Raw genomic sequence first — 26,283 nt, 5'->3', positions numbered from 1 at the left:
GCTGCATAACTTGGAAAATCTGTTCTTTTTACTTATTGGTATTGTTAAATAGTTTACATGATCAAAAGTTCTTACTGTGAAGTAAAAAACTTAAGTAGAAAATAATTTAATTTGTCATGGAGTGTCATTATTTTTAGGTGACTTAAAGTGATGGTGTTGCTTTTATTTCTTTCTAGGTCATTTTAGATCATCAAATTGCTTTTCTTTTTCTTTCTCTTTCTTTCTTTTTTTGAGATGGAGTTTTGCTCTTGTTGCCCAGGCTGGAATGGATGCAGTGGCGCAGTCTCGGCCCAGCTCACTGTAACCTCCACCTCCTGGGTTCAAGCGATTCTCCTGCCTCAGCCTTCCGAGTAGCTGGGATTACAAGCATGTGCCACCACGCCCGGCTAATTTTGTATTTTTAGAGACAGTGTTTCTCCACGTTGGTCAGGCTGGTCTCGTACTCCCGACCTCAGGTGATTCACCACCTTGGCCTCCCAAAGTGTTGGGATTACAGGCGTGAGCCATCGCACCTAGCCATCAGATTGCTTTTCTGTGCAATCTCAAGCTTCTCAGCTTCCTTTCACTTAAAGAAAATTATCCACTATAGCACTTTGGCTGTCTTGTCACTTGAGTTTATATTAAGTTAACTCTTTTTTCTGCCATTCTGTAAGTGCTTCCCAAATTCTTTTTTTCTGTCTATAGTTTAAGGTATCTCAAATACATCAAGGTGAATGTAGTTTTCCTACAGAAATGTCTGACTTTAAAAGGTGTGTAAATCCTTTATTAATCTGATTTTGCAGGAGTTACCTCAGTGTAGAGTCCAGGAATATAGATTTTTATAAAACTCTTTCACTTAGTCCTCACCGTAAACCAACCAGTAATAGATTGGTAGTACACATTAGTCATGGGTGAGTTTGGGAGGTACATGACTGATTTTTTGATTTTGGCCTGCCTTCTATCACTTTGAAAGAGCAGACACACTTTTCCTGTAAGTTTGAACCTTTAAAGAACATGGAGGATTGTATATAATTTCTGTTCAGCTATGTATCCTTTCTAGCTCCTATGAAATAGAAGCATGGCTAGTAGGATAACATTTATTCCTCTCCCAGAACTTAAGAATATTTTAAGTAAAATCTGAATATTTTTAGTTCAGAGAATTCTAAGTCATTAATGGGTATTTGTTTAATTAATCCTTTTTTTTTGGTGGGGGGGGAGGAGTCTCGCTCTGTGTCCCAGGCTGGGGTACAGTGGCGCGATCTTGGCTCACTGCAGCCTCCGCCTTTCGGATTCAAGCAGTTCTCCTGCCTTAGCCTCCCAGGTAGCTGGGATTACAGGCGTACATCACCATGCCCAGCTAATTTTTTTTTGTATTTTTAGTAGAGATGGGTTTCACCATGTTAGCTAGGCTGGCCTCCAACTCTTGACCTCAGGTGATCCGCCTGCCCTGGCCTCCCAAAGTGCTGGGATTATAGGTATGAGCCACCATGCCCAGCCAAGGCTTCTAAATTTTGTGAACTTACCTGTGGTTCCTCTGGCTTACAGCCATTTTTATTTTATTTTATTTTGTTTTGTTTTATATTTTTGAGACAGAGTCTCTCACTTTGTAGCCCACGCTGGAGTGCACTTACGTGATCGTAGCTCATTACACTCTCCACCACCCAGGCTCAAGTGAGGCACGTACCACCACACCTGCCGGTTTTTTTGATAAGAGACCTGGTTTCACTATGATGTCCAGACTGGTCTCAAACTCCTGGGCTCAAGTGATCTGCCTGCTTTGGCCTCCCAGAGTGCTGGGATTATATGCGTGAGCCACTGCACCTGGCCCTTACAGCCATTTTAAAAATGGTCTCCAACTAGAAGTCAGTGGTCCATTACTTTCCAATTGAAACTTTAGATAACCCAAATAGCTGATGATTGTAGAGCCAACTGGAGAGATCTTGAGTTCCTTAACTATTAGCCATTATTTTAAAAAGAGACCTGGAAGTAGTTTATAGCTTTCAGCATTTTAAGAAAGGTACCATTCTATTTGGATGAGTTCCATTTTAGTTCACAGGATTCTATTTATTTATTTATTTATTTTGAGATGGAGTTTCTTGCTGTCACCCATACTGGAGTGCAATGGCATGATCTCGGCTCACTGCAACCTCCGCCTCCCAGGTTCAAGCTATTCCTCTGTCTTAGCCTTCCAAGTAGCTGGAATTACAGGCACCCACCACCACTCCCGGCTAATTTTTGTATTTTTAATAAAGATAGGGTTTCACCATGTTGACCAGACTGGTCTCGAACTCCTGACCTCAGTTGGTCCTCCCACCTCGGCCTCCCAAAGTGCTGGGACTACAGGCCTGAGCCACTGCACCCGGCCTTTCACAGGATTTTAGATAATTTTTCTAGAGCGGAGGAATGTACCTAAACTGTTGTCATGTAAATATAAACCCTTTTTTTTTTTTTTTTTTTTAAAGGATCCCATTTATAAAATACCAATCCGCAACTTTTTGAAAGCATGTATCTTGTAATTTGGTACCTTACTTTAATTTAGTTCAGCTCTCAGTGAGCTACCCCCCTTTAAAAACACATCGCCTGACCATGTTTTATATTCCAAATATAATTGTATTGGGTAGTGTGGGTGTTACAGAAATTACAATTTGTGGGAGTTTGTGAAACATCCATAAGAGTTGTAAAGCAGGAATTGTAAAACAAGACTGCTTTATAATCAGTTCGGTTTTTTTGTTTTGTTTTGTTTTGTTTTAAGCACATTCCATGTGCCTCGAAAGGGTCTGATAAGCAGTTTACCTTTTCACAACAACCCTATGAGACTATTGTCCCAGTGAATTTAAATAACAGGGACCAAAGATTCACACCTTTGTAATTTGGGAATGGAACCTAGGCAGTCTAGGCAGAGCCCAGTTTTCCTGACTCCTCATTCTTACATTGCCTAAAAAGTTAACTCATTTATATCTGCATTTTTTTCTAAAGAAATTATTTGAGGCCGGGCGCGGTGGCTCAAGCCTGTAATCCCAGCACTTTGGGAGGCCGAGACGGGCGGATCACGAGGTCGGGAGATCGAGACCATCCTGGTTAACACGGTGAAACCCCGTCTCTACTAAAAAATACAAAAAACTAGCCGGGCGAGGTGGCGGGCGCCTGTAGTCCCAGCTACTTGGGAGGCTGAGGCAGGAGAATGGCGTGAACCCGGGAGGCGGAGCTTGCAGTGAGCTGAGATCCGGCCACTGCACTCCAGCCTGGGTGACAGAGCAAGACTCCGTCTCAAAAAAAAAAAAAAAAATTATTTGAAATAAGAGTTACTTCTTCAATTTAAAATAAACCACGAAAGAGTGAATAGTGATAGAATGTCATGTTTCCCTCCCTAAATTTGTTGAGGCATTCCTTAAATTTGCTTCTTTATTTTGGGGAAATATAAAGAAAGCTTAATATTTTGATAAATGGGATTCATTTTCTAGAAAAGCCATTCCTGTTGAATCATGTTAGCATTTTATGGTAATGCTAATCATGGTGCATTTTTCATTCACTGTGTATTTAATAGGTAGTAAACCTGGAACATCCTCAAAAGCTGGATGTGATTAAAGTTTTTGGTTTGTTTTGTTTTTGGCGGAGTCTTTGTCACCCAGGCTGGAGCGTGGTGGCCCAATCTCAGCTCACTGGAATCTCCGCCTTCTGGGTTCAAGAGATTCTGCTGCCTCAGCCTTCCAAGAAGCTGGGACTACAGGCGTACACCACCACGCCCGGCTAAAGTTTGTATTTTTTGTAGATGGGGTTTCGCCATGTTGGCTAGGCTGGTTTCAAACTCCTGGTCTCAAGTGATCCACCCACCTCAGCCTCCCAAAGTGTTGGGATTATAGGCATGAGCCACCGAGCTTGGCCTAAAAGATTCTATTTTAACTAATTGTTCAAATTTATAGTATATAGTTTCTAGAAAAGTAGATAGAAACATGGATGTTTTATCATTCAGAGTACTCTAAAGTAGCATACAATGAATACTTCAGTTTGGTCCACAGTAAAAGTTAATAAGCCTTGCTAATCTCAAGGTTAGTTACTACTCTTGATCTTTATTAACTCTATATCTTTTCCCTGTCAAATCTTTTAAGTATGTTGACAAGTTAATCCAGTTTTTCCAAGAATGTGCATAGCGTATTTGAGGGCAGGATCAAGCCTCAAGGATTCAGAGAAATGGTTTTAAATTAAATCAGTGTGATTTAGTGAATGGGCAGGTGTTTGTACAGCCTATAATACTGCATAGACATTAATGTCCTAGAGTTTGAATGGTTCAGATGAAAATATTTTAGCTTTATTTTTGTTAATTCTACTAATTTACTTTGCTGCAGGAGTGGAGTCAACATATCAATGGAGCAAGTCACAGTCGTCGATGCCAGCTTCTTCTTGAAATGTAGGAGTTTGAAATACCTTTAAAACGTCCTTATCGTGAATCAGAATCAGCCATTATTGGTTTTTGGGAGTTTATCATTTACTTGTAATATTCACAATGTTAATATCACATAGTGGTACTGTATGGGCAATACTATTTACAAGTAAAATGTTTAGATCTGGAAATTTCATATTGAATATTAGATGCAGTAATAATGATATTTTGTTATTTAATATTTCTAAGATACATACACATTGGTCATTACAGAAATTGATGATTTTTACTAGGTATAGTGAAAGATAGTATTTGATATATAGAGTGGATTCACAGTAACATTTTTAATAATACGTGCTTTAAAAATGCAAAAGATACAGAAAAGAGGGTAGGTTATTAAAAGATTCTAATTCTTTGTTCAGGAAAATCCTTGGTGGTGTTTTTTTTGTTTGTTTTTTGTTTTTTTTTTTTGCTTTTGAGATCTTTGGTTTTTGAGTTCAGGCTGCTACCATGAAATGGAATTCCTAAAGAAAACTCCCTGCTTAGGCAGCACACAGTGCCCATTGTTCACTGGAGTTGGAATTTTCACATATGCCTAACTCTGTTGGGGCTATTCTTTCTAATGTCACAACTCAACTGTGCTCTTGGTATTAATATTGGAGAAGGAAAATCTGTGCTCTGTTCTTGTTTCTATGTAACCCACATTTCTAATTCTTTGTGCAGCACTTCCTCCTTACAATTTAACAAATAGAGGAAAAACTTAAATTTCAACATTATCTACATTTGCAAGCAATATAAAACAAGTTTATTCTCGTGGATTATTTTGAAGTTCTGAGTTTTTTATTTTGAAGTATCTATAGGAAATGCTTTAAAACTATGTTTCTAACACTTAGACTCTCAGATAACTTTACTAATAAATCTCTATTTTAGAGGCCAAACAAGGTTGTTTTGTGAAAAGGACAGTTTTATTTTAAAGTTAATTTTCTGGTCTTTTTAAAGCTACCCAGAATGGAATCCTGACAATGATACAGGACACACAATGTAAGTTAAATTTTTTAAGCTACCATTTGTAAAGGAGATCAATGTAAGGAATTCAGGTTTAACTTTCAACATTTCATAAAGTATTTTCAGAATTTCTTTACTGAAAATGAGACTCGGATAAAATTCACTTCGGTTAACAATTTTTAGAATATATATTATGTAGTAATTTGTACTTTTTTATTGTTAATGTAGACTTTGATCTAGTTACTTCACAGATACCCTGATAGATTGAAGTGGTTGTGGTCATATGTTGGGGTGCTTTAGCATTAAATCTTAATTCTTTCCAATGGACCTCTTTATTATGATTTATATTTTATGTCTTCACTTTACTAGGGGTGATCCATTCATGTTGCAGCAGTCTACAAATCCAGCACCAGGAATTCTGGGACCGCCACCTCCCTCGTTTCATCTTGGGGGACCAGCAGTTGGACCAAGAGGAAATCTGGGTAATTATATAAAATTCATGTTAATTTTCCTTACAGAGCCCTTACTGAAAATGTTTATTTTTTTGAGACAAGGTTTCGCTCTTATTGCCCAGGCTGGAGCGCAGTGGCGCAATATTGGCTCACTGTAACCTCCGCCTCCTGGGTGCAAGCATTTCTCCTGCCTCAGCCTCCCGAGTAGCTGGGATTACAGGTGCTCGCCACCATGCCCAGCTAATTTTCGTATTTTTAATAGAGATGTGGTTTAACCACGTTGACCAGACTAATGTTGAACTCTTGGCCTCAGGCGATCTACCCACCTGGGCCTCCAAAGTGCTAGGATTACAGGTGTGAGCAGCTGTGCCAGGCTGCAAATTTTGCTTCTTTATTTGAGACAGTCTCACTCTCTCTCCCAGGCTGGAGTGTAATGGTGCGATCTCCACTCACTGCAACCTCTGTCTCCCTGGTTCAAGCGATTCTCATGCTTCAGCCTCTCCTGAGTAACTGGGATTACAAACGTGTGCCATCACACCCGGCTAATTTTTGTATTTTTGGTAGAGGCAAGGGTTTCGCCATGTTCCCCAGGCTGATCTCAAACTCCTGGCGTCAAATGATCCATTCTCCTCAACCTCCCAAAGTGCTGGGATTACAGGTGTGAATCACCACACCTGGTCCCTTTCTAAAAATTAAAGGCAATGATTATAGGTGAAAGAAGGCTCATTTAAATATTACTCAGAAATAACATTGCATGAAAAGTGATGGTAATCACATATTTGTAAGAGCTTTTCATTTGTGTTTGGAAGATGTGCATTTTTCAGTAAAATTGCTTTTTTAAGCAAGTATATTGATTACAAGACTAAAAACTTTCTCTTCCCATAAAGGTGCTGGAAATGGAAACCTGCAAGGACCTAGACACATGCAAAAAGGCAGAGTGGTCAGTAATGAATGAAGCTTTTGCTTTTACTGTATTTACGATTTTGGGGAATATGATTTGTCCTAAATCCTTACTAGTTGAATATGTATCATGGTCCTTATGGGATGATTGCTATAATTTGAAAACCATCAGGTTTTTATATGGCTTTGATAATAATTAAAACTTTAAATTTTATATGCCCATAGTCCAGTGAGCTCACCTTGATTCAGCATCTTGGAACCTTTGCTGTCCAGTTATGTGTACAATATTTAATTTAAAAATCATTGCAGAGACTATGTTTTGACACTTTGAAGTAGTTTAACCATTTGGCTATGGTCAGAAAGAGCTTACCCAGTGATGTTTGATGTGTAGTTTTAAAATTCTCTAGAATGTTATGAGTTGTTGTTTTACTTACACTCCCCTGGTTAATTATAGATTATAAAAAGTCCTAATGCGTAATTGGTTTCATATTGCTTTAAAGAGACTTAATTGCTTGTTTTTTTTTTTCCCCTAATGGACAGGAAACTAGCAGAGTTGTTCACATCATGGATTTTCAACGAGGGAAAAACTTGAGATACCAGCTATTACAGCTGGTAGAACCATTTGGAGTCATTTCAAATCATCTGATTCTAAATAAAATTAATGAGGTATGAATTAAAATAATGGTATTATTCATTTATTCATGCCACTAATATATTTTCTATAAGAATTAAATGATTTTGTATTAGAAAAATAAAACTCAAGGTAGTCTTAAGTTTATCAAATGCGGAATGTCGTAGAGGAAAAGACCAGTAGTGATAAATGTCAATAATAATAGAATGCTCATGGATTATTAGTAACTATAAGTTATGATCCTTAGGTAGTAATTGTCATTATACTACTATAAAAGCTGTAAAAGGAAAATTCTGTGGAAAGCCATTTCAGATCTATACCAAAATGATGGTTTCAAGTCATTATTTTTAGTCCAATAGGCATAGTAAATAATAAAGTAATGCAGTAGAATGAACTAATCTGAGGTGGTCCTTATAATAAAATAGCAAATTGGCAACATTGTTTTGTGGGGTTTTTTTGTTTCCTTGTTTTGGGAGACGGAGTATTGCTCTGTCACCCAGGCTGGAGTGCAGTGGCGCAATCTCGGCTCACTGCAACCTCTGCCTCCTGGGTTCTAGTGATTCTCCTACCTCATCCTCCCAAGTAGCTGGGACTACAAGTGTGCGCCCTCACACTCAGCTGATTTTGTATTTTTAGTAGAGACAGAGTTTTACCATCTTGTTGGCCAGGATGGTCTCAATTTCTCGACCTCGTAATCTGCCTGCCTCGGCCTCCCAAAGTGATTACAGGCGTGAGCTACTGGGCCTGGCCTGTTTTTTGTTTTGGTTTTTTAGTTCTTGAAAGTGTTTTCTACTTAGTGATTAAATATATCTGGAAAGATTTGGGGCATTGTTATTTTTTAGGAAGAAATATCTGTAGTTCAGTGTGAGAAGGCTGATTGGAAAAAACAGAGAAATAACTTTTTGTACAATTTCAGGCATTTATTGAAATGGCAACCACAGAGGATGCTCAAGCTGCAGTGGATTATTACACAACCACACCAGCGTTAGTATTTGGCAAGCCAGTGAGAGTTCATTTATCCCAGAAGTATAAAAGAATAAAGGTAATGTTTATTTTTGCAAGCTGTATATCTGTTTAACAAATCATTTTAATATTTATTAACTTTGGTTCTTTAAAATTACTGCTAAGGCTGGGTGTGGTGGCTCACGCCTATAATCCCAGCACCTTGGGAGGCCAAGGTGAGAAGGATTATGTGAGGCCCAGGAGTTCAAGGCAAGCCTGGGCAACATAGTAAGACCTCGTCTCTATAAAAATAAAATAATTGGGCCGGGCGCGGTGGCTCAAGCCTGTAATCCCAGCACTTTGGGAGGCCGAGACGGGCGGATCACGAGGTCAGGAGTTCGAGACAATCCTGGCTAACACGGTGAAACCCCGTCTCTACTAAAAAATACAAAAAACTAGCCGGGCGAGGTGGCGGGCGCCTGTAGTCCCGGCTACTCGGGAGGCTGAGGCAGGAGAATGGCGTAAAAACCCGGGAGGCAGAGCTTGCAGTGAGCTGAGATCCGGCCACTGCACTCCAGCCTGGGCGACACAGCGAGACTCCGTCTCAAAAAATAAAAAATAAAATAAAATAAATAAATAAAATAATTGGTAAAGACTAGGATGTTTTTAACTGTTAACTAATAATTATTGCATGTTTTTCCTTTTGTTACTGTTGTTTGTTAAAGAAACCTGAAGGAAAGCCAGATCAGAAGTTTGATCAAAAACAAGAGCTTGGACGTGTGATACATCTCAGCAATTTGCCCCATTCTGGCTATTCTGATAGTGCTGTTCTCAAGCTTGCTGAGCCTTATGGGAAAATAAAGAACTACATATTGATGAGGATGAAAAGTCAGGTAATACACATAAGGAAGTTTTAGAGAAGATAATTTATTAAAATCCTTTAAGATTTTTTAGTATGTGACCGGGCGTGGTTCCTCACGCCTGTAATCCCAGCACTTTGGGAGGCCAAGGTGGATGAATCACCTGATGTCAGGAGTTTGAGACCAACCTGGCCAGCTTAGTGAAATTCTGTTTCTACTAAAAATACAAAAATTATCTGGGCGTGGTGGCGCGTGCCTGTAATCCCAGCTGCTGGGGAGGCTGAGGCAGGAGAATTACTTAACCGTGGGAGGCGGAGGTTGTAGTGAGCTGAGATTGCGCCACCGCACTCCAGCCTGGGTGGCAGAGCGAAACTCCCAACTCAAAAAAAAAGAAAAAAGAAAAAAAAAAGTGTATCCCTATTTTTAGTGATGAAATCTGGAGGACGAGTTGTTTCATTTCATCCTTTTTTTGTTGTTGTTGTTCTTTTATTTAAAAAATTTAGAGTTAGCCAGGTACGGTGGCTCACGCCTGTAATCCCAGCACTTGGGGAGGCAGAGGCGGCTAGATCACAAGGTCAGGAGATCGAGACCATCCTGGCTAACACAGTGAAACCTCGTCTCTTACTAAAAATACAAAAAACTTAGCCAGGCGTACGCCTGTTGTCCCAGCTGCTGGGGAGGCTGAGGCAGGGTAATGGCGTGAACCCGGGAGGTGGAGCTTGCAGTGAGCCAAGATCGCACTGCACTCCAGCCTTGGTGACAGAGCAAGACTCCATTTCAAAAGAAAAAAAAAGAAAATTAGAGTTAGGCCAGGTGCATTGGCTCATGCCTGTAAATCCCTAGACTTTGGGAGGCTGAGGCCGGAGTTGCCCAGGAGTTTGAGACTACCCTGACAACATACTGAGGCCATATCTGTACAAAAAAAAAAAATTTAACCAGGCAAAGTGGCGTGCTTGTACAATTTTAGCTACTCTGGGAGTCTGAGGTTTGGTGGAACACTTAACCTGGGAGTCCAAGGTTGTAGTTAACTATGATTGTGCCACTGCACTTCAGCATAGGCAGTGGAGTGAGAGCCTATCTCAAAAAGGAAATAAGAATGAGAAGAACACCTTTTCTGTTTTTCTTTTTTTGTTTTAAACACTTCTGTAATTAAGCATTGCAAGTTTGTGTTCTTTCAGACTTTTATTTTTCTTACAATATTTTAATATCTTCTAGGCTTATTACTTTTTTGCAGAAATAGTGTATATAGACGGTTTAGTATTTGGCACTACGGTGATTCTTGGGGATTTTGTAAATCTGACAGGTTGGTTTTTTGGTTTTTGGGTTTTTTCTGAGATGGAGTCTCGCTCTGTTGCCCAGTCTGGAGTGCAGTGGCGCCATCTTGGCTCACTATAACCTCGCGCCTCCTCGGTAGCTGGGACTACAATAGGCACACTCCACCAGGCCCAGCTAATTTTTGCATTTGTAGTAGAGATGGGGTTTCACCATACTGGTCAGGCTGTTCTCGGTATTCCTGACCTCAGGTGAGCCACCCACTGTGGCCTCCCAAAGTATTGGGATTACAGGCGTGAGCCACTGTGCCCAGCCCTATTCCGTGACTTTTTAACTCTGTGCTAAAGATTAAAATTTTTAGCCGGGTGTGGTGGCTTTCACCTGTAATCCCAGCACTTTGGGAGGCCAAAGCAGGAGGATCGCCTGAGTCCAGGAGCTCGAGACCAGTCTAGGCAAGATGGTGAAACCCCAACGCTACAAAAAATACAAAAATTAGCCAGACATGGTGGTGCATGCCTGTAGACCTAGCTACTGGGGGGCTGAGGTGGGAGGATCACATGGGCTCAGCACAACGAGGCTTCAGTGAGCCAAGATTGTGCCACTACATTCCAGCCTGGGTGACACAATGAGACCCTGTCTCAGAAAAGAAAAAAAGTAATGAAGATTTTCTAACCAGTAGGTAGAATACATAATAAGGTTTTATACAATTTTATAAAATATAATGTGCTTTGTGGTTTCTCTTTTCTTGTGTTCTTTTCTTTTCAAGGCTTTTATTGAGATGGAGACAAGAGAAGATGCAATGGCAATGGTTGACCATTGTTTGAAAAAAGCCCTTTGGTTTCAGGGGAGATGTGTGAAGGTTGACCTGTCTGAGAAATATAAAAAACTGGTACTGAGGGTATGTAGTGTTTGATTTGTCATCATTTAACAGCCTGTTTTTACATATTTAAAGCCACAACATTCTTCTAAACATTTTTGTATGCTAAAAAATACAGGATTCTTGAAATGTAAGTTTATTGAAAGAGGTAAATCTATTGAAAGAAACTAGTTAATGAAAAAGAGCAACTTTTTTTTCTGGTCTTTAATGGCAGAACTAGTCTTCCCTAGAGGACACCTTCATTGCTCTTATCTGTTTAAGTTTTTAATAGCTTTCTGCTACCAGAATGCTTTATTTTCCACTTCTCTGTTGGTATGGTCATAATGATGAATGTCTGACTGTAGGCAGCTTAGGTTCTTGGATAAGGTTATGGGGATTGAATAAGCTGAGTTGATTATAGGGATCATCTCCAATTATTAATTCACTGGATAATTGTGTATTCTGCAAATGTATTATTTAACTTCTGTAAAACTTGTCTTTTAGATTCCAAACAGAGGCATTGATTTACTGAAAAAAGATAAATCCCGGTAATTTCATTTTGTTTTTCATATGTGTGAGTATATTCAACTTAACTTTTTCAGATGACAAATTAATTGTGGTGTGTCCTTTTGATTTCAGAAAAAGATCTTACTCTCCAGACGGCAAAGAATCTCCAAGTGATAAGAAATCCAAAACTGATGGTTCCCAGAAGACTGAAAGTTCAACCGAAGGTAAAGAACAAGAAGAGAAGTCCGGTGAAGATGGTGAGAAAGACACAAAGGATGACCAGACAGAGCAGGAACCTAATATGCTGCTTGAATCTGAAGATGAGCTACTTGTAGATGAAGAAGAAGCAGCAGCCCTGCTAGAAAGTGGCAGTTCAGTGGGAGATGAGACCGATCTTGCTAATTTAGGTGATGTGGCTTCTGATGGGAAAAAGGAACCTTCAGATAAAGCTGTGAAAAAAGATACAAGTGCTTCAGCAGCAGCAAAGAAAAAGCTTAAAAAGGTAAAGAAATAATATTGGTTTGTTTTAGTAGAACATTAGATCAGATCATCGTTTCAAGTTATTTACCTAAGCAGTGTCAGATAAAGAGAATTACATGATTTAAATCGAAAATAGATATGAACCAGAATATAAATATTTAAATCTAAACTCTGCAATAAATAATTAAATAAGACATTTTATTATAGTTGGCAAAAAACATCAGCTCAAAGAGGAAACTTTACTAAAAATGAGGGAGAAGGACTCAAAATACATGCTTCTGTATTGTAGTGGTAGCATATAGGTAGGCAGCCTTATAGTGTAGCTTTTAAAAAAAATAGTTGTGGTAGCATATAGGTAGGCAGCATTATAGTATAGCTTTGAAAAAAAAAAATACAGGACATGAGTTTGCAGTAAGTTAATTGACCCAAGATAGTTAAAACTTTTGCCACTCATTCAAAAATTATTGAATAATTTTTCCTATTTGAGATATGTTGGCCTGGTCAGATACTCTAGTATCTTTTAAAACAATATTATTTGAATATGTAAGTCATTTAGAAGACACATATAAAGTGAATATAAATATAGAAATACGGTGTAAAGAAGAGTAAAACAAAAGACCCACATTGTGCTGCCTGCCTTGCTTAAGGAGTAGGGCATTAAAATGCCTTTGAAGCAAACTTTTTATGTTAAATGACTCATAAAATTTCGGAGTCAGCCCAGGCCCATTGGGTCACGCCTGTAATCCCAGCACTTTGGGAGGCCCGGCAGATCACTGGAGGCCATGAGTTCAGAACCAACATGGTGAAACCCCAGCTCTATTAAAAATACAAAAATTAGCCAGGTGTGGTGGCACATACCTGTAGCAGCTACTCAGAAAGGCTGAGGCAGGAGAATTGCTTGAATCTGGGAGGCTAGCGAAGATCACACCACTGTACTCCAGCCTGGGTGACAAGAGCGAGACTCTGTCTCAAGAAAAACAAGTAGAGTGAAATGAAATTTTTGCCATCGTGTTCCATATTCCGTTGGTTCTTTTTCTGTAACATTCAACTCAAAACCAGTATTTACCTCTGGGTTTTTATTTGATGGCTTGGTCAAATAACTTCCTTTATTTTTCTAACTAGAGCTTATCATTATGTTTACATTTATAAATGCTAATAATTACGTTTAATGGCATTTAATGCCATACATTTTTCTAAGTTCTTTTTTTATATATGTATATACACAGATTTATTAATTTAATCCTCACAATAACCATATGTAGCTCGTACTGTTGTTATCTCCATTCCATAAACGAGGAAAATCGAAGTATGGAAAAGTTAAATAATCCTATAAGACACAGAGCCAAAATTTAGGCAGTTATTCTTCAGAGCATGATTTTTTTTTTTTTTTTTTTTTTTTTTGAGACGAAGTCTCACTCTGTCACCCAGGCTGGAGTGCAGTGGCATGATCTCGGCTCACTGCAGCCTCCACCTCCCAGGTTCAAGTTCTCCTGCCTCAGCCTCCCAAGTAGCTGGGATTACAGGCACCCAGCACCACACCAGGCTAATTTTTGTATTTTCAGTAGAGACGGGGTTTTGCCATGTTGGCCTGGCTGGTCTTGAACTCCTGATCTCAGGGTGATCCGCTCACCTCAGCCTCCCAGAGTGCTGGGATTACAGGCGTGAGCCACTGTGCCTGGCCCAGAGCTTGGTTTTTTAGCCATTACACTATTTGAAACTGAGCATTTGCTCTAAAGAGTAGGTATTTGTAATATACTGTCTTACAAAGGACGTTGCTCAACTTTTACCAAATCAAGTTTTTTACACATTCACTAGCAGCATTGTAGTCTCAGAAAAGATAAAATATGAATGTTCTTACCTCATTTAACTTCTGCTCTTTGTGTGAGGCAGACTTTCCATTTTTTAGTTTTAAAATAAACTAAATTATTTTTCAAATTATCAGTAATTTTTTGGGAGAAAGGAAGAAGTTACTATTTTGAGCTAATGAATAAAGACAAAGACGCTGCCGGACGTGGTGGCTCACGCCTGTAATCCTAGCACTTTGGGAGGCCGAGGCGGGCAGATCACAAGATCAGGAGATCGAGACCATCCTGGCTAACATGGTGAAACACCGTCTCTACTAAAAATACAAAAAAATTAGCCGGGCATGGTGGCAGGGGCCTGTAGTCCTAGCTACTTGAGAGGCTGAAGCAGGAGAATGGCGTGAACCCAGGAGGAGGAGCTTGCAGTGAGCAGAGATCATGCCACTGCACTCCAGCCTGGGCAACAGAGCGAGACTCCGTCTGGGAAAAAAAAAAAAAAAAAAAAAGGCAAAGACGCTATCCATTTCCCTTCAAGTAAAGCAGATGGAAGGGATGCTGCAGGATAATTGTTGCAGAGTAAATTTGTCTTTCTTAACAGCGTCGTTTCCCAGGGAGTATGGAAGGTTTTGTCACTCTAGATGAGGTTGGTGATGAGGAAGATTCGGAACTTCAGAAACTTCGTAAATCGGGCATGGCATTTAAATCTGGTGACAAAAATGATGATGGTTTGGTTGAAATTAAGGTGGACAAGATCGAGGAACTTGATCAAGAAAACGAAGCAGCGTTGGAAAATGGAATTAAAAATGAGGAAAACACAGAACCAGGTGCTGAATCTGCTGAGAACGCTGATGATCCCAACAAAGATACAAGTGAAAACGCAGATGGTCAAAGTGATGAGAACAAGGAGGACTATACAATCCCAGATGAGTATAGAATTGGACCATATCAGCCCAATGTTCCTGTTGGTGAGATTTAAGTCTTTGTTCTTCACCTTCCTCACTGTCCTCAAAACAAACTCTTAGGTTTTAAAATAAGTTTTTAAAGTTGGTCTTATATAAACTGTGATAGCATTTTAAATTTCCTTTGTTTCTATAGGGAACAATTTATAAATCTTAATTGACATATTTTCCTCTTATACATGTCTCTGATTTTGTATTATTTTCTGTTGTCATCCCACAATGTGTTCCCTTTTCTCCTCATAAAATTTCCTGCAAGTTGCACATGCTTTTGTTTTGCCTTTCTGTGTTGTTTTTCTGTATTATATTTCTTTTTAAGAATACAGTTAGGTGGGACCTCAAACATCAATTAGGTAAAAGCAAAATATGGTTCTGTTTTTGTTTTTGTTTTCTAAGGCTGTATTGAACTTCTCAGAAACATGTTTCATTTAAATTATGTTGACAGGTAAAATTGTGAATACTAAATAAAATCTTCAGTTTGATTTGTAAGAATGTATGTTTGTGTTTCTAGGTATAGACTATGTGATACCTAAAACAGGGTTTTACTGTAAGCTGTGTTCCCTCTTTTATACAAATGAAGAAGTTGCAAAGAATACTCATTGCAGCAGCCTTCCTCATTATCAGAAATTAAAGGTAAGGCTGAATGTAAAACAGGAGAGTTCTTTTGTGAAAACTTAAGTTATGGAAGTAAGTGGGATATATAAGTAAAATGTGTATAGTCTTCTCTCTAGACTCAATGCAGTGCTTTATCCTGAAGATAACTTTTTATTTGCTTTTTTCTTTTTTAAGACAGAGTTTCACTCTTGTCGCCAAGATTGGAGTACAATGGTGTGATCTTGGCTCACTGTAACCTCTACCTCCAGGGTTCAAGCAATTCTCCTGCCTCAGCCTCCCAAGTAGTTGAGATTACAGGCATACACCACCACACCCAGCTAATTTTTGTATTTTTAGTAGAAATAGGGTTTCACCATGTTGGCCAGGCTGGCTGGTTTTGAACTCCTGACCTCTGGTGATCTGCCCACTTCAGCCTCCCAAAGTGCTGGAATTACAGGCATGAGCCACTGCACCCGGCCCTTTCTTTCTTTCTTGATGGATTATGGAAACATCTGTTGAGCCTCTTGTCATAGTTTACCCTTGTTACATAACAATTTAGTGTTTTCTAACCATGTTATAAATTCTGTGATAGAATTAAACTTACTCAGGTATTCTCAAATTGTTGTTGGGCTGTATCTCTAATTTGGAAGATGCTGGGAGTCTGAATACTAAAAGTCGCATGACCATTCATATTAAATAATTTTTTAATATTGAAATTATTGATAATGACACTTGTTATTTTTATGACCAAAAGAATATAAAGATCAAAGGCGTAAATATATAAACCACAACATCACTAAAGAATAATTCCTGTTGGCCGGGCGCGGTGGCTCACGCCTGTAATCCCAGCACTTTGGGAGGCCGAGGCGGGCGGATCACAAGGTCAGGAGATCGAGACCACGGTGAAACCCCGTCTCTACTAAAAATACAAAAAAATTAGCCGGGCGCGGTGGCGGGCGCCTGTAGTCCCAGCTACTCAGGAGGCTGAGGCAGGAGAATGGCGTAAACCCAGGAGGCGGAGCTTGCAGTGAGCCGAGATCGCGCCACTGCACTCCAGCCTGGGCGACAGAGCGAGACTCCCTCTCAAAAAAAAAAAAAAAAAGAATAATTCCTGTTGAGATATATTGAAGTTTGTTTTTGTAATTATCAGCCTCTTTGGACTACCTGTTGAAATAATGACTGAAACTTAAAAGTAGTTGCTAAACAACTCAATTATAGATACCTTGGTTTTTCACACTGCTTTATAATAAGATAACTATAGTTATACAATCTTTAGATATGTTCTGTGTTGACTAAATGGATGAATGTAATCTTTAACTTTGGAAATAATTTAGGTTCCTGGCTGTGTATCATCGTCTGTTTTTTTTTTTGTTGTTGTTTTGTTTTTTAATGTAACTGCTCTTTGCCACCTATATGTCTCTTACCATGCTGTATATGAAGAAAGAATCGTGGTTATTTGCAATGGTAGCAGCAATGTAGTACAATTATTTTATTTTTATTTTTTTGAGACCGTTTTGCTCTTGTTGCCCAGGGCTGGAGTGCAGTGGTGTGATTTTGGCTCACCCCAACACCCCCTCCTGAGTTCAAGCCATTCTCTTGCCTCAGCCTCCTGAGCAGCTGGCATTACAGGCATGCACCACCACGCCTGGCTAGTTTTGTATTTTTAGTAGAGATGGGGTTTCTCCATGTTAGTCAGGCTGGTCTGGAACTCCCGGCTTCAGGTGATCCGCCTGCCTCGGCCTCCCAAAGTGCTGGGATTACAGGCCTGAGCCACAGTGCCTGCCCTGGTACAAATATTTTTATCTGCTTTGATTTTAAGCTGTTTGGGGTCAAAAACTGTATGTATTGTTGAGAAGAATATGGAAATAATATAAAAGGTTGCTTGGTGCTTCTTGTGGCTCCTTTTATTATTTCCTTATATTTTATTTATTTTTTTGAGATGGAGTTGCTCTTGTTGCCCAAGCTGGAGTACAACGGCGCAATCTCAGCTCACTGCAACCTCTGCCTCCCGGATTCGAGCAATTCTCCTGCCTCAGGCTCCCGAGTAGCTGGGATTACAGGCACATGCCGCCATACCCAGCTAATTTTATGTATTTTTAGGAGAAACGGGGTTTCACCATGTTAGCCAGGCTGGTCTTGAACTCCTGACCTCAAGTGATCCGCCTGCCTCAGCCTCCCAAAGTGCTGAGATTACGGGCGTGATGGCCTATTATTTCCTTGTATTTTAAAGAAACTTTGTCACCTTCATCAAGAAACTATTAAGCAATACAGTAACTTGCTAATGGTATATTCATAATTTCCTAACTGGATGTTTGTGGGGTGTTTTGTTTTTTTTTTCTTTAAAGGATATAACGGCTTTTAATTCGTACTATTTTTCATTAACTATATTAAGTTGATAAATTCCAATGAGATGGAAAGATACTTTGGACATTTTAGATTAGATTTTTGAATATGTCTTTTGTACTTCCATTAGTGTCTTAATGGAGCTCCTGTGTCTAGAGACTCTAGAAGTCCCAGGTTTAATGGCAGGGGTCAGCAAGCTACACTTGTTGCTCAGTCATCTGCTTTTGTAAGGTTTTACTAGAACCCACATCCATAATCATTTAAGTGTCATCTATAGTTGTTTTAGTTTATAATGGAGTGCAGGATTGAGTAGTTAAGACTGAATGGCTCAATGAGTCTAAAATATTTACTGCTGGCCTGGCAAGAAAATGTTTGTTCAGGTGATTTAATGAATAGTGCCTTGAGGCCAGATGTGGTAGCTCATGCATGTAATCTCAGCACTTTGGGAGGTGGAGACGGGCAGATCACCTGAGATCAGGAGTTTGAGACCAGCCTGACCAACACAGTGAAAACCTTGTCTCTACCAAAAGTTCAAAAAAATTAGCTGGGCATGATGGCCGGTGCCTGGAATCCCAGTTACTTGGGAGGTTGAGGCAGGAGATCAGTTGAACCTGGGAGGTGGAGGTTGCAGTGAGCCGAGATCACGCCACTGCACTCCAGCCTGGGCAACAGAGCAAAACTGTCTCAAAAAAAATAAATAAATAAAATAAAAATGCATGTCATTTAGACCCATAGTTCTTGGGGTAGTGTCAGTTCAGTGTGACTGTGGTCTTTGTTTTCTTATCTCTAAAATGTAGGCTTAATTATAACATTCGAATTCCCTTTTTTTTTTTTTTTTTTTTTTTTACCTTTTAGCATTTTTTCCCCATGCCTTATTGTAATGTCCTGAAACAGTTTTTGTGTGCTAGTAAGGATTAACTAATTGTTGAAAATATTGACAAAATTATAGTTTAAGTCCCTAAACTTGGATATAAGATATTTGGTTTTGGAATTAATCCATTTTGCTGTGTTTCTCTAAGGTGACTTAATGGCTTTAATTCTCTCTCTCTTTTTAGAAATTTCTGAATAAATTGGCAGAAGAACGCAGACAGAAGAAGGAAACTTAAGATGTGCAAGAAGATTTAATGATTTCAAAGAAAATAATGGTTCTTCGTTTTTAATGTTAACCTTTTTTAAATACAATACTGATAGTTAGAAGAAAACTATTGTACTCTTTTGTTTTAGTGGAGAAATAATAGATGTCTGTTCATGTGTTAAGTGTTATAGCAAAAAAAAAATACACATATGGTTAAGTTAATGAATAGTTTTTGTTTTATCAAAATGGCAACGGACAGAAATACTTTGTAGAGATTGACTTCCTAAGCTACTTAAGACAACTTGCACCACTAAGAAAGAAATGTAGAACCATTTGGAAAAATGAAATTTAGTAGTTCCAAGTTTCAAAGAAATGTCAACATTTTATTCCATTCAATAAAGAACAAAACCAATAGTATTTTTATTACTTTCATCTGAAACATTCCATGTTTTAATCTGAGCCTTGCAGACTTTGATTTGGAGTTTGAACCTGTTTTGGTTGCATTTCATTTTTGGAGAACTTCATTAACGTGAGATTGGCGATTCAAATGCAGGTGCAGTTTTCTGTTAATGTCATGCTGTTGTTTAGGTAATAAGAAATATTAAGTAATTGGCTTTAGATTTTGTAATTTTTTCCCTGAGTTCCTGCTAGATTTCGTATTCTAGTAGTCAATGTATTTTCAGTGAAATGTAAAAATATTCCCGTTCTCTTTGACCAGTATTAATTTTTGAGATCTTACTGCTTGTCACTTGAATCCCGTAATTGTCATACATCTCTGGTATAAGCAACATTTGATTTTTGAAGTGTGTAGACCATCTCTTCATATTTTCAAGATGTAATTTTACATTTCTGCATTTTTAAAACAGTTTGGCCATAATCCTAGATGCACGCTTCTAATTCATGTACCTGCACATGTGACCTTTGTGAACAGAAATTTGCATGTATAATTTGTGTTTACTTGTAACTTTCTGGTTATATACTGCTTATATCTGTGGATTCAAGTTACTGAAGTGAATACCAATAAAAAGAAAACCCTAGGCTATGTTCATTGGTTATACATGTTTGGAATGTTAACCAACATATTTGTCAGTTGTGGTTTTTATTCGCTCTTAAACTTTGTGCATGCTTTAACAATTTATTACTTTTAAATCTAGAGTGAATGTTCTAAAGACTACCGCTAAAGGTCTGAGTTTTAAAAATTTTGCTGCTGGTGGATTTCTTGTTCCTGTTACATAACTAAAAGTGAGGCCATTTGTGGTTTTTAAAAACGTTATGAATTAAAAATACTGCAGGTGAACAAACAGCAAAAGCTTGTGTTTAGACATACTGTTGACTTAACAGTACAATTGGAAATAATATGGATGTGCAAGAATTAGTTCTGCCAACTTTTCAAAATAATTATGTAGGGCTTCTTGGTATATTGGATCATCTGTTGTAAACAGGTTTTTTTTTCCCCCCCCTGAAACAGGGTCTCGCGCTGTCACCCAGACTGCATGCAGTGGCACAGTCATAGTTCTCTGCAACCTCAGCCTCCGGGCTCAAATGACCCTCCTACCTCAGCCTCCCGAGTAGCCGGGACTACAGGCTCATGCCATTATGCCTGGCTAATTTTTGTTTTTTTGTATAGATAGGACTTTGCCATGTTGCCCTGGCTGGTCTTGAATTCCTGGGCCCAAGTGATCTCACTTCAGTGCTGGGACTGTAGACATGAGCCACTGTCCCTGGCCAAGAAACAAAGTTTTAATAGGATAGGCATTGTCTTTCAAATGCATTTGGAAGGATATTTGCATTAAAGGATATGCATTAAAGGATATTTCAATATCCTTTGCATTAAATGCAAATGCATTAAAGGATATTTCAAATAGTTGGATAAATTTTATGGTCTCTCCCGTTGAAAAGCAGGTGATGATTTTAATGTGACATGCACAAAAAATCCTTGCCAGTTTACTTCTGCAATTTTAGCCTTTACTAATTACCCACTTGTGTTTAATTCCCATTTTTAACTAACAGCAAGTACAGAAAGCACTATGTGCACAATGGAGTTCTTCAGTGTTTCCTGTTGGTGATGGCTTTTTCATAGCTTTTACTTTGTTGGATTTAGCAAGTTGAAGGAAAGAATGCTTTGTTTACTTTATTATCTACATTTGAGAGCATTTAGAAATCAGAAATTGTTATAATAAGCTGTTAGTGATAAATCTATAACAGCCCTCAGATTATGAGAAAACTTCTTTTTAATAGGAATGTTTCCACTTAAGTTTGCTGTAAAGTTTAAGAACATGTTTCCTACAGCTATTTCAGCCCTTAGTTTAATCTTATATTCTACAAAAGTGAATGAAGCTTTTAGAAGTACCTTGGGTTTGTTTCATAATTCTTCTTTGTTGACCCATTGCTAGTAAATTTGGGATCTGAGAGTGTCCTTTATAAGACGTTAATTGGATAGCTGTAGTATTGCTTTGAGTATTCTAAAAATAAGTTCGTTTGAAATATTATTCAAGAGTATGAATTTCCAACCATCGTGTGTGTATGTCAATACTTTTAGAGATTTATTTATTTGAGACTGTCTTGCCCAGGCTGGAGTGCAGTGGGATGATCTCGGCTGAATTCTCCTGCCTCAGCCTCTCAGGTAGTTGGGACTACAGGTGCATACCGCCATGCCCAGCTAATGTTTCTGTTTTTCTTAGTAGAGGTGGGGTTTCACCATGTTGACCAGGCTGGTCTCAAACTCCTGACCTCAAGTGATCTACTTGGCCTCCCAGAGTGCTGGGATTACAGGCGTGAGCCACCGCACCCAACCCCTCCAGTGATTTTTAAGTGGTAACATTCTGTATAGCTTTTTAGGAATAGCCATTATTTGAGTTCTCTAAGGACAGGTTCCCCTGCCACCTTTTTTTAAGGTGATGGGGACTGGAAAAGGAAATGGTAAACTATGGAATGTTGTGGCATGTAGTAAGGTTATACAGGGAGAAGAGTGTACTTAAATTTGTTACTTTAGCTTTGTTCACAGTGGGTTTTTTTTCAGCCTAAAGTTTGTGACAAAAGCAGCTCATGGTATGTAATAGAAATCTGTTGGGACACTGCAGAGCAGCATATGGGCTGTTTAAGATAACTTGCACTAGGACAGAAGCAGCTCTGGGTATAGTCTGTTGGTTGCCTTCCATCATAGTGTAGCTGAAAGCCTGGGTATTCAGTGTTTAATGAGTTTGAGGTGGTTTTATACCCTGACAGAGGACCCTCACCTCATTGTTGAGCTAGCTGGGTTTGAAGTACTCTCCCACTTCGACCATTAGGTGATAAGGTCAAGATTCTTGGAATCAACACTCGTGCACAAATAGTTATGGGAATTATTTTCCTTTAAAACGAATTGTTTGCAGCCGGGTGTGGTGACTCACGCCTGTAATCCCAGCTTTGGGAGGCCAAGGTGGGCAGATCACAAGGTCAGGAGATCAAGACCATCCTAGCTAACACGGTAAAACCCCATTTCTACTAAAAATACAAAAAATTAGCCGGATGTGGTGGCGGGCACCTGTAGTCCCAGCTACTCGGGAGGCTGAGGCAGGAGAATGGCGTGAACCTGGGAGGCCGAGCTTGCAGTGAGCCAAGATGGTGCCACTGCACTCCAGCCTGGGCGACAGAGTGAGACTGTCTCAAAAAAACGGTTTTCAAATGTTTGCATGCATCAAAATTGCCTACAGGTTAAAGCATTGCTGGCTCCCTGCCATGTTTTCTAATTTCTTAAGTTTGGGATGAGTACTGATAATTTGCGTTTTTGAGAGATTGTTTGGAGGTTTTAATGGAAACCCAGCTACACGTATACCCTTAAAGGACCGGTCGGTCCTCCATTGGTGATGGTTGTCCTCTTCAACACACTGCACAGCTTCAGGAGGGTCAGGAGGGACACACTTGGAGCAGTGAGTGAGTAAAGGGACACCTACCTAACCAGCCAGATCAGCTGAATCAGTTTTTGTAGTTCTAGTAGAGACGGGGTTTCACCATGTTAGCCAGGCTGGTCTCAAACTCCTGACTTCAATCCTCCTGCCTCGGCCTCCCACTCAGCTCTCGCGTGAGCCACCGCACTCGACCTGATGTGCATTTTTAACGAGTTCCCAGGTGATGGCAATGTCAGTGAGATCAAGCTTTGAGAACTTTACCTGTAACTGAAGATGTGTTGGTGGTAGGTAATTGTAACCAGATCCTACCTGGCTTGGTTGGTTACTATTGCCTGAGGTACTGGTTTTGCTACTCTTTCCAAAGCTAAAACTAAAGGAAAAACTATATAGTCACCTTTTTTAAAAAAAAATCATTTATGGGAGACAACCTCTTTCAGAGCCGTAGATACTGTTACCCTTTATTTTTAGCCAAACAAAGTTTTGTAATTTTGTTGGGGATATGGTAAGAAATTGCAAGGAATGTTAGTGGAATAGAACTACAACAGGAGTTTGCCATTTTGCCTGGTCAAGCGGTTTATTATCTTTGTTTTTCCTTTATTTTGCACCTCTCAAGCTTTACATAGGAACTAATGATGATGCTTGGTAACAGCTAGTTTGCTGAAATTTAATGAGAATGGAAAAGTGGAAATGGTTAATTCTGTCACTCTGGCAGATCTAACTTGCTGATGGATCTCAGTTAAAGCACTGGTAATTGGGTAATAGCCTGAAACTTGAGAGAATTTTTGTCCAAATAACTCCCTGTGGAGGTTAGTTGAAAAAATTCTTGATGAGAACAGTCGAGAAGTAACATGATTAATTTTGAAGAGAATTTTTTTTTTTTTTTTTTTTTTTTTTTTTTTTTTTTTTTTTTTTTTGGAGACATGGTTTTATCTTGCTGTCCAGGCTGGAATGCAATAGTGCGATCTCGGCTCACTGCAACCTCTGTCTCCCGGATTCAAACTATTCTCAGCCTCTTAAGTAGCTGGAATTGGAATTACAGGTGCCCACCACCACGCCCGGCTAATTATTTTTTCTTCTTTTTTTTTTTTTTTTTTTTTTTTTTTTGTAGAGACAGGGTTTCACTATGGTGGCGAGGCTGGTCTTGAACTCCTGACCTCAGGCAATCCACCCGCCTCAGCCTCCCAAAGTGCTGGGATTACAGATGTGAGCCAGCCCAATTATATTAATTTTAAAGGATTTATTCTTAAAGTTTTTGGTCTTCTCCTGCCTTTGAAGTTTTCTTGTTGTTGAGACAGGGTCTCACTGTCACTAGGGTGGAGTGCTGTGGTGCAATCATGGCTTACTGCAGCGTCCATCTCCCGAGTCTCAGGTGATTCCCACATCTCAGCCTCCACAGTAGCTGGGGCTACAAGTGCACGCCACCACACCCAGCTAAGTTTTATATTTTTTGTAGAGGGGTTTTGCCATATTGCCCAGGCTAGTCTCTCAAACTCCTGGACTCAAGTTATCCGCCCACTTTGGTTTCCCAAAGTGTTGGGATAACAGGTGTGAGCCACCGTGCCCGGCCTATGAGAAGTTTCTTCTAAGGACCTGATCCAAAAGAGTATACACAAAGAGCAGCAGGAGTCCTACCTTTGATTAGGACGAAATGCTTTTCAAGCTTCACTCCTTGCCCCTGCCTATCAAAAACGGGACCAATTTCAGTTGGCTCAACTTTGACAGGGTTGTTAAATAAGAAGTAGCTGCTGCTTATTGGCCATTTGGCTTTTGAGATTTAAATGGAAGAGTTTGTTTTCCTACATGATGGGAAAATTTGAAACATCACAGAGCAATCAGATCCCAGCTACTTAATAACTATCAACTCTGTTTTGTTTTGTTTTGTTTTTGTTTTGAGACGGGCTTTGGCGCTGTCACCCAGGCAATAAATGACAATCATAGCTCGCTGCAGCCTCGAACTCCGGGACTCAAGTGATCCACCTGCCTCCACCTCTCAAGTAGCTAGGGCTACGGCCATGTGCTGCCATGCCCAGCTAATTTTTGTAGGGGTTGTGTGTGTATGTGTCTAGAAGATGCGGTTTTGCTATGTTGCTCAGGCTGGTCTCAAATCCATGGGCTTAAGAGATCCCCCTAGGCCTCCCAATGTGCTGGGATTATAGGGGTAAGTCACCATGCCCGGCACATTTTACTTTTTTTGCTACACTTGCATAAACCCTAGTTTTTTTTTTGTTTTTTTTGAGACGGAGTCTTGCTCTGTAGCCCGGGCTGGAGTGCAGTGGCCGGATCTCAGCTCACTGCAAGCTCCGCCTCCCGGGTTTACGCCATTCTCCTGCCTCAGCCTCCGGAGTAGCTGGGACTACAGGCGCCCGCCACCTCGCCCGGCTAGTTTTTTGTATTTTTAGTAGAGACGGGGTTTCACGGTGTTAGCCAGGATGGTCTCGATCTCCTGACCTCGTGATCCGCCCGTCTCGGCCTCCCAAAGTGCTGGGATTACAGGCTTGAGCCACCGCGCCCAGCCAACCCTAGTTTTTTGTTTGTTTGTTTTTCTTTTTTGAGAGGGATTCTTGCTCTGACACCCAGGCTGGGGTGCAGTGCCGTGATCTCAGCCCACTGCAACCTCCGCCTCCCAGTTTCGAGTGATTCTCCTGCCTCAGCCTCCCCAGTAGCTGTGACTACAGGTGTGCAACCACACCTGGCTAATTTTTATTTTTATACTTTTAGAAGAGACGGGGGTCTCATCATGCTGCCCAGGCTGGTCTCAAACTCCTGACCTCAAGTGATTCGCCTACCTCGGTCTCCCAAAGTGCTAGGATTACAGGTGTGAGCCACTGTACCTGGCCCACCCCCACCTGTTTTTTTTTTAGAGACAGCCTCACCGTCTTACCAGGTTGGGATGCGGTGGCACACTGATAGCTCATGGCAGCCTCGAACCCCTAGGCTTAAGCAAGCCTCCTGCCTCAGCGTATGAGTAACTGGGATTTACAGGAATGTGCCACCACACTTAGCTATTTTTTTAAATTTTTTGTGAACACGGGGTTTTGGTAAGTTTCCCAGGCTAGTTTTGAACTCCTGGCCTCAAGCATTCCTCTGCCTCAGCCTCCCAAAGTGCTGGGATTATAGGTGTGAGCCACGGAACCTAGCCTATGCCCTATTTGAATAGGGAAACCTGCTTTATGGTGTGAGAGCCTGTGGAAAAGGATTGCAGTTTAAGTGATGATTGCTGTAATGGATAGGGAGACTTTCATGATACTTCCTAGTTCATTTTTCTGATTTTGGTTGCTTCTGCTGAAACTCCAAGTGTATCTCTGGCCCATCTTATTTTAAAAGGCAAGCTTCTAGAGAGCCGAACATGGGGAGGACATGGAAA

General features: G+C 39.9%; 3 protein-coding genes across 9 annotated transcripts in view; 1 reads left to right on the top strand and 2 right to left on the bottom strand.

Annotated features, from left to right (window-relative positions):
• Positions 1-20,110, top strand: part of MATR3 (matrin 3) — a 37,852-nt gene extending 17,742 nt beyond the window's left edge. For 4 of the 7 annotated variants that reach the window (XM_050794990.1, XM_050794985.1, XM_050794988.1 and 1 more), the window contains 13 exons: positions 4,323-4,384; positions 5,357-5,398; positions 5,732-5,844; positions 6,702-6,754; positions 7,255-7,380; positions 8,262-8,387; positions 9,013-9,180; positions 11,186-11,317; positions 11,780-11,823; positions 11,915-12,284; positions 14,663-15,029; positions 15,532-15,653; positions 19,013-20,110. In XM_050794990.1, coding sequence (XP_050650947.1) covers positions 5,397-5,398; positions 5,732-5,844; positions 6,702-6,754; positions 7,255-7,380; positions 8,262-8,387; positions 9,013-9,180; positions 11,186-11,317; positions 11,780-11,823; positions 11,915-12,284; positions 14,663-15,029; positions 15,532-15,653; positions 19,013-19,063 — 1,674 coding nt within the window. In that variant the 5' untranslated portion in view covers positions 4,323-4,384; positions 5,357-5,396 and the 3' untranslated portion in view covers positions 19,064-20,110. The remainder of the gene's footprint in view (positions 1-4,322; positions 4,385-5,356; positions 5,399-5,731; positions 5,845-6,701; positions 6,755-7,254; positions 7,381-8,261; positions 8,388-9,012; positions 9,181-11,185; positions 11,318-11,779; positions 11,824-11,914; positions 12,285-14,662; positions 15,030-15,531; positions 15,654-19,012) is intronic. The other 3 variants (XM_050794987.1, XM_050794989.1, XM_050794991.1) reach the window with 2 other exon arrangements.
• The window catches only part of SIL1 (SIL1 nucleotide exchange factor), a 430,788-nt gene that overhangs the window by 359,267 nt on the left and 45,238 nt on the right, over positions 1-26,283 (bottom strand). The window lies entirely within an intron of this gene.
• LOC126956106 (uncharacterized) overlaps positions 1-26,283 on the bottom strand; it is a 589,638-nt gene that overhangs the window by 558,645 nt on the left and 4,710 nt on the right. The window lies entirely within an intron of this gene.

This window comes from Macaca thibetana, chromosome 6 (assembly GCF_024542745.1).
Source record: "Macaca thibetana thibetana isolate TM-01 chromosome 6, ASM2454274v1, whole genome shotgun sequence".
NCBI lineage: Eukaryota > Metazoa > Chordata > Mammalia > Primates > Cercopithecidae > Macaca > Macaca thibetana.
Note: the sequence above shows the minus strand (reverse complement) of the source record. Positions and strands in the feature narration are given on the sequence as shown.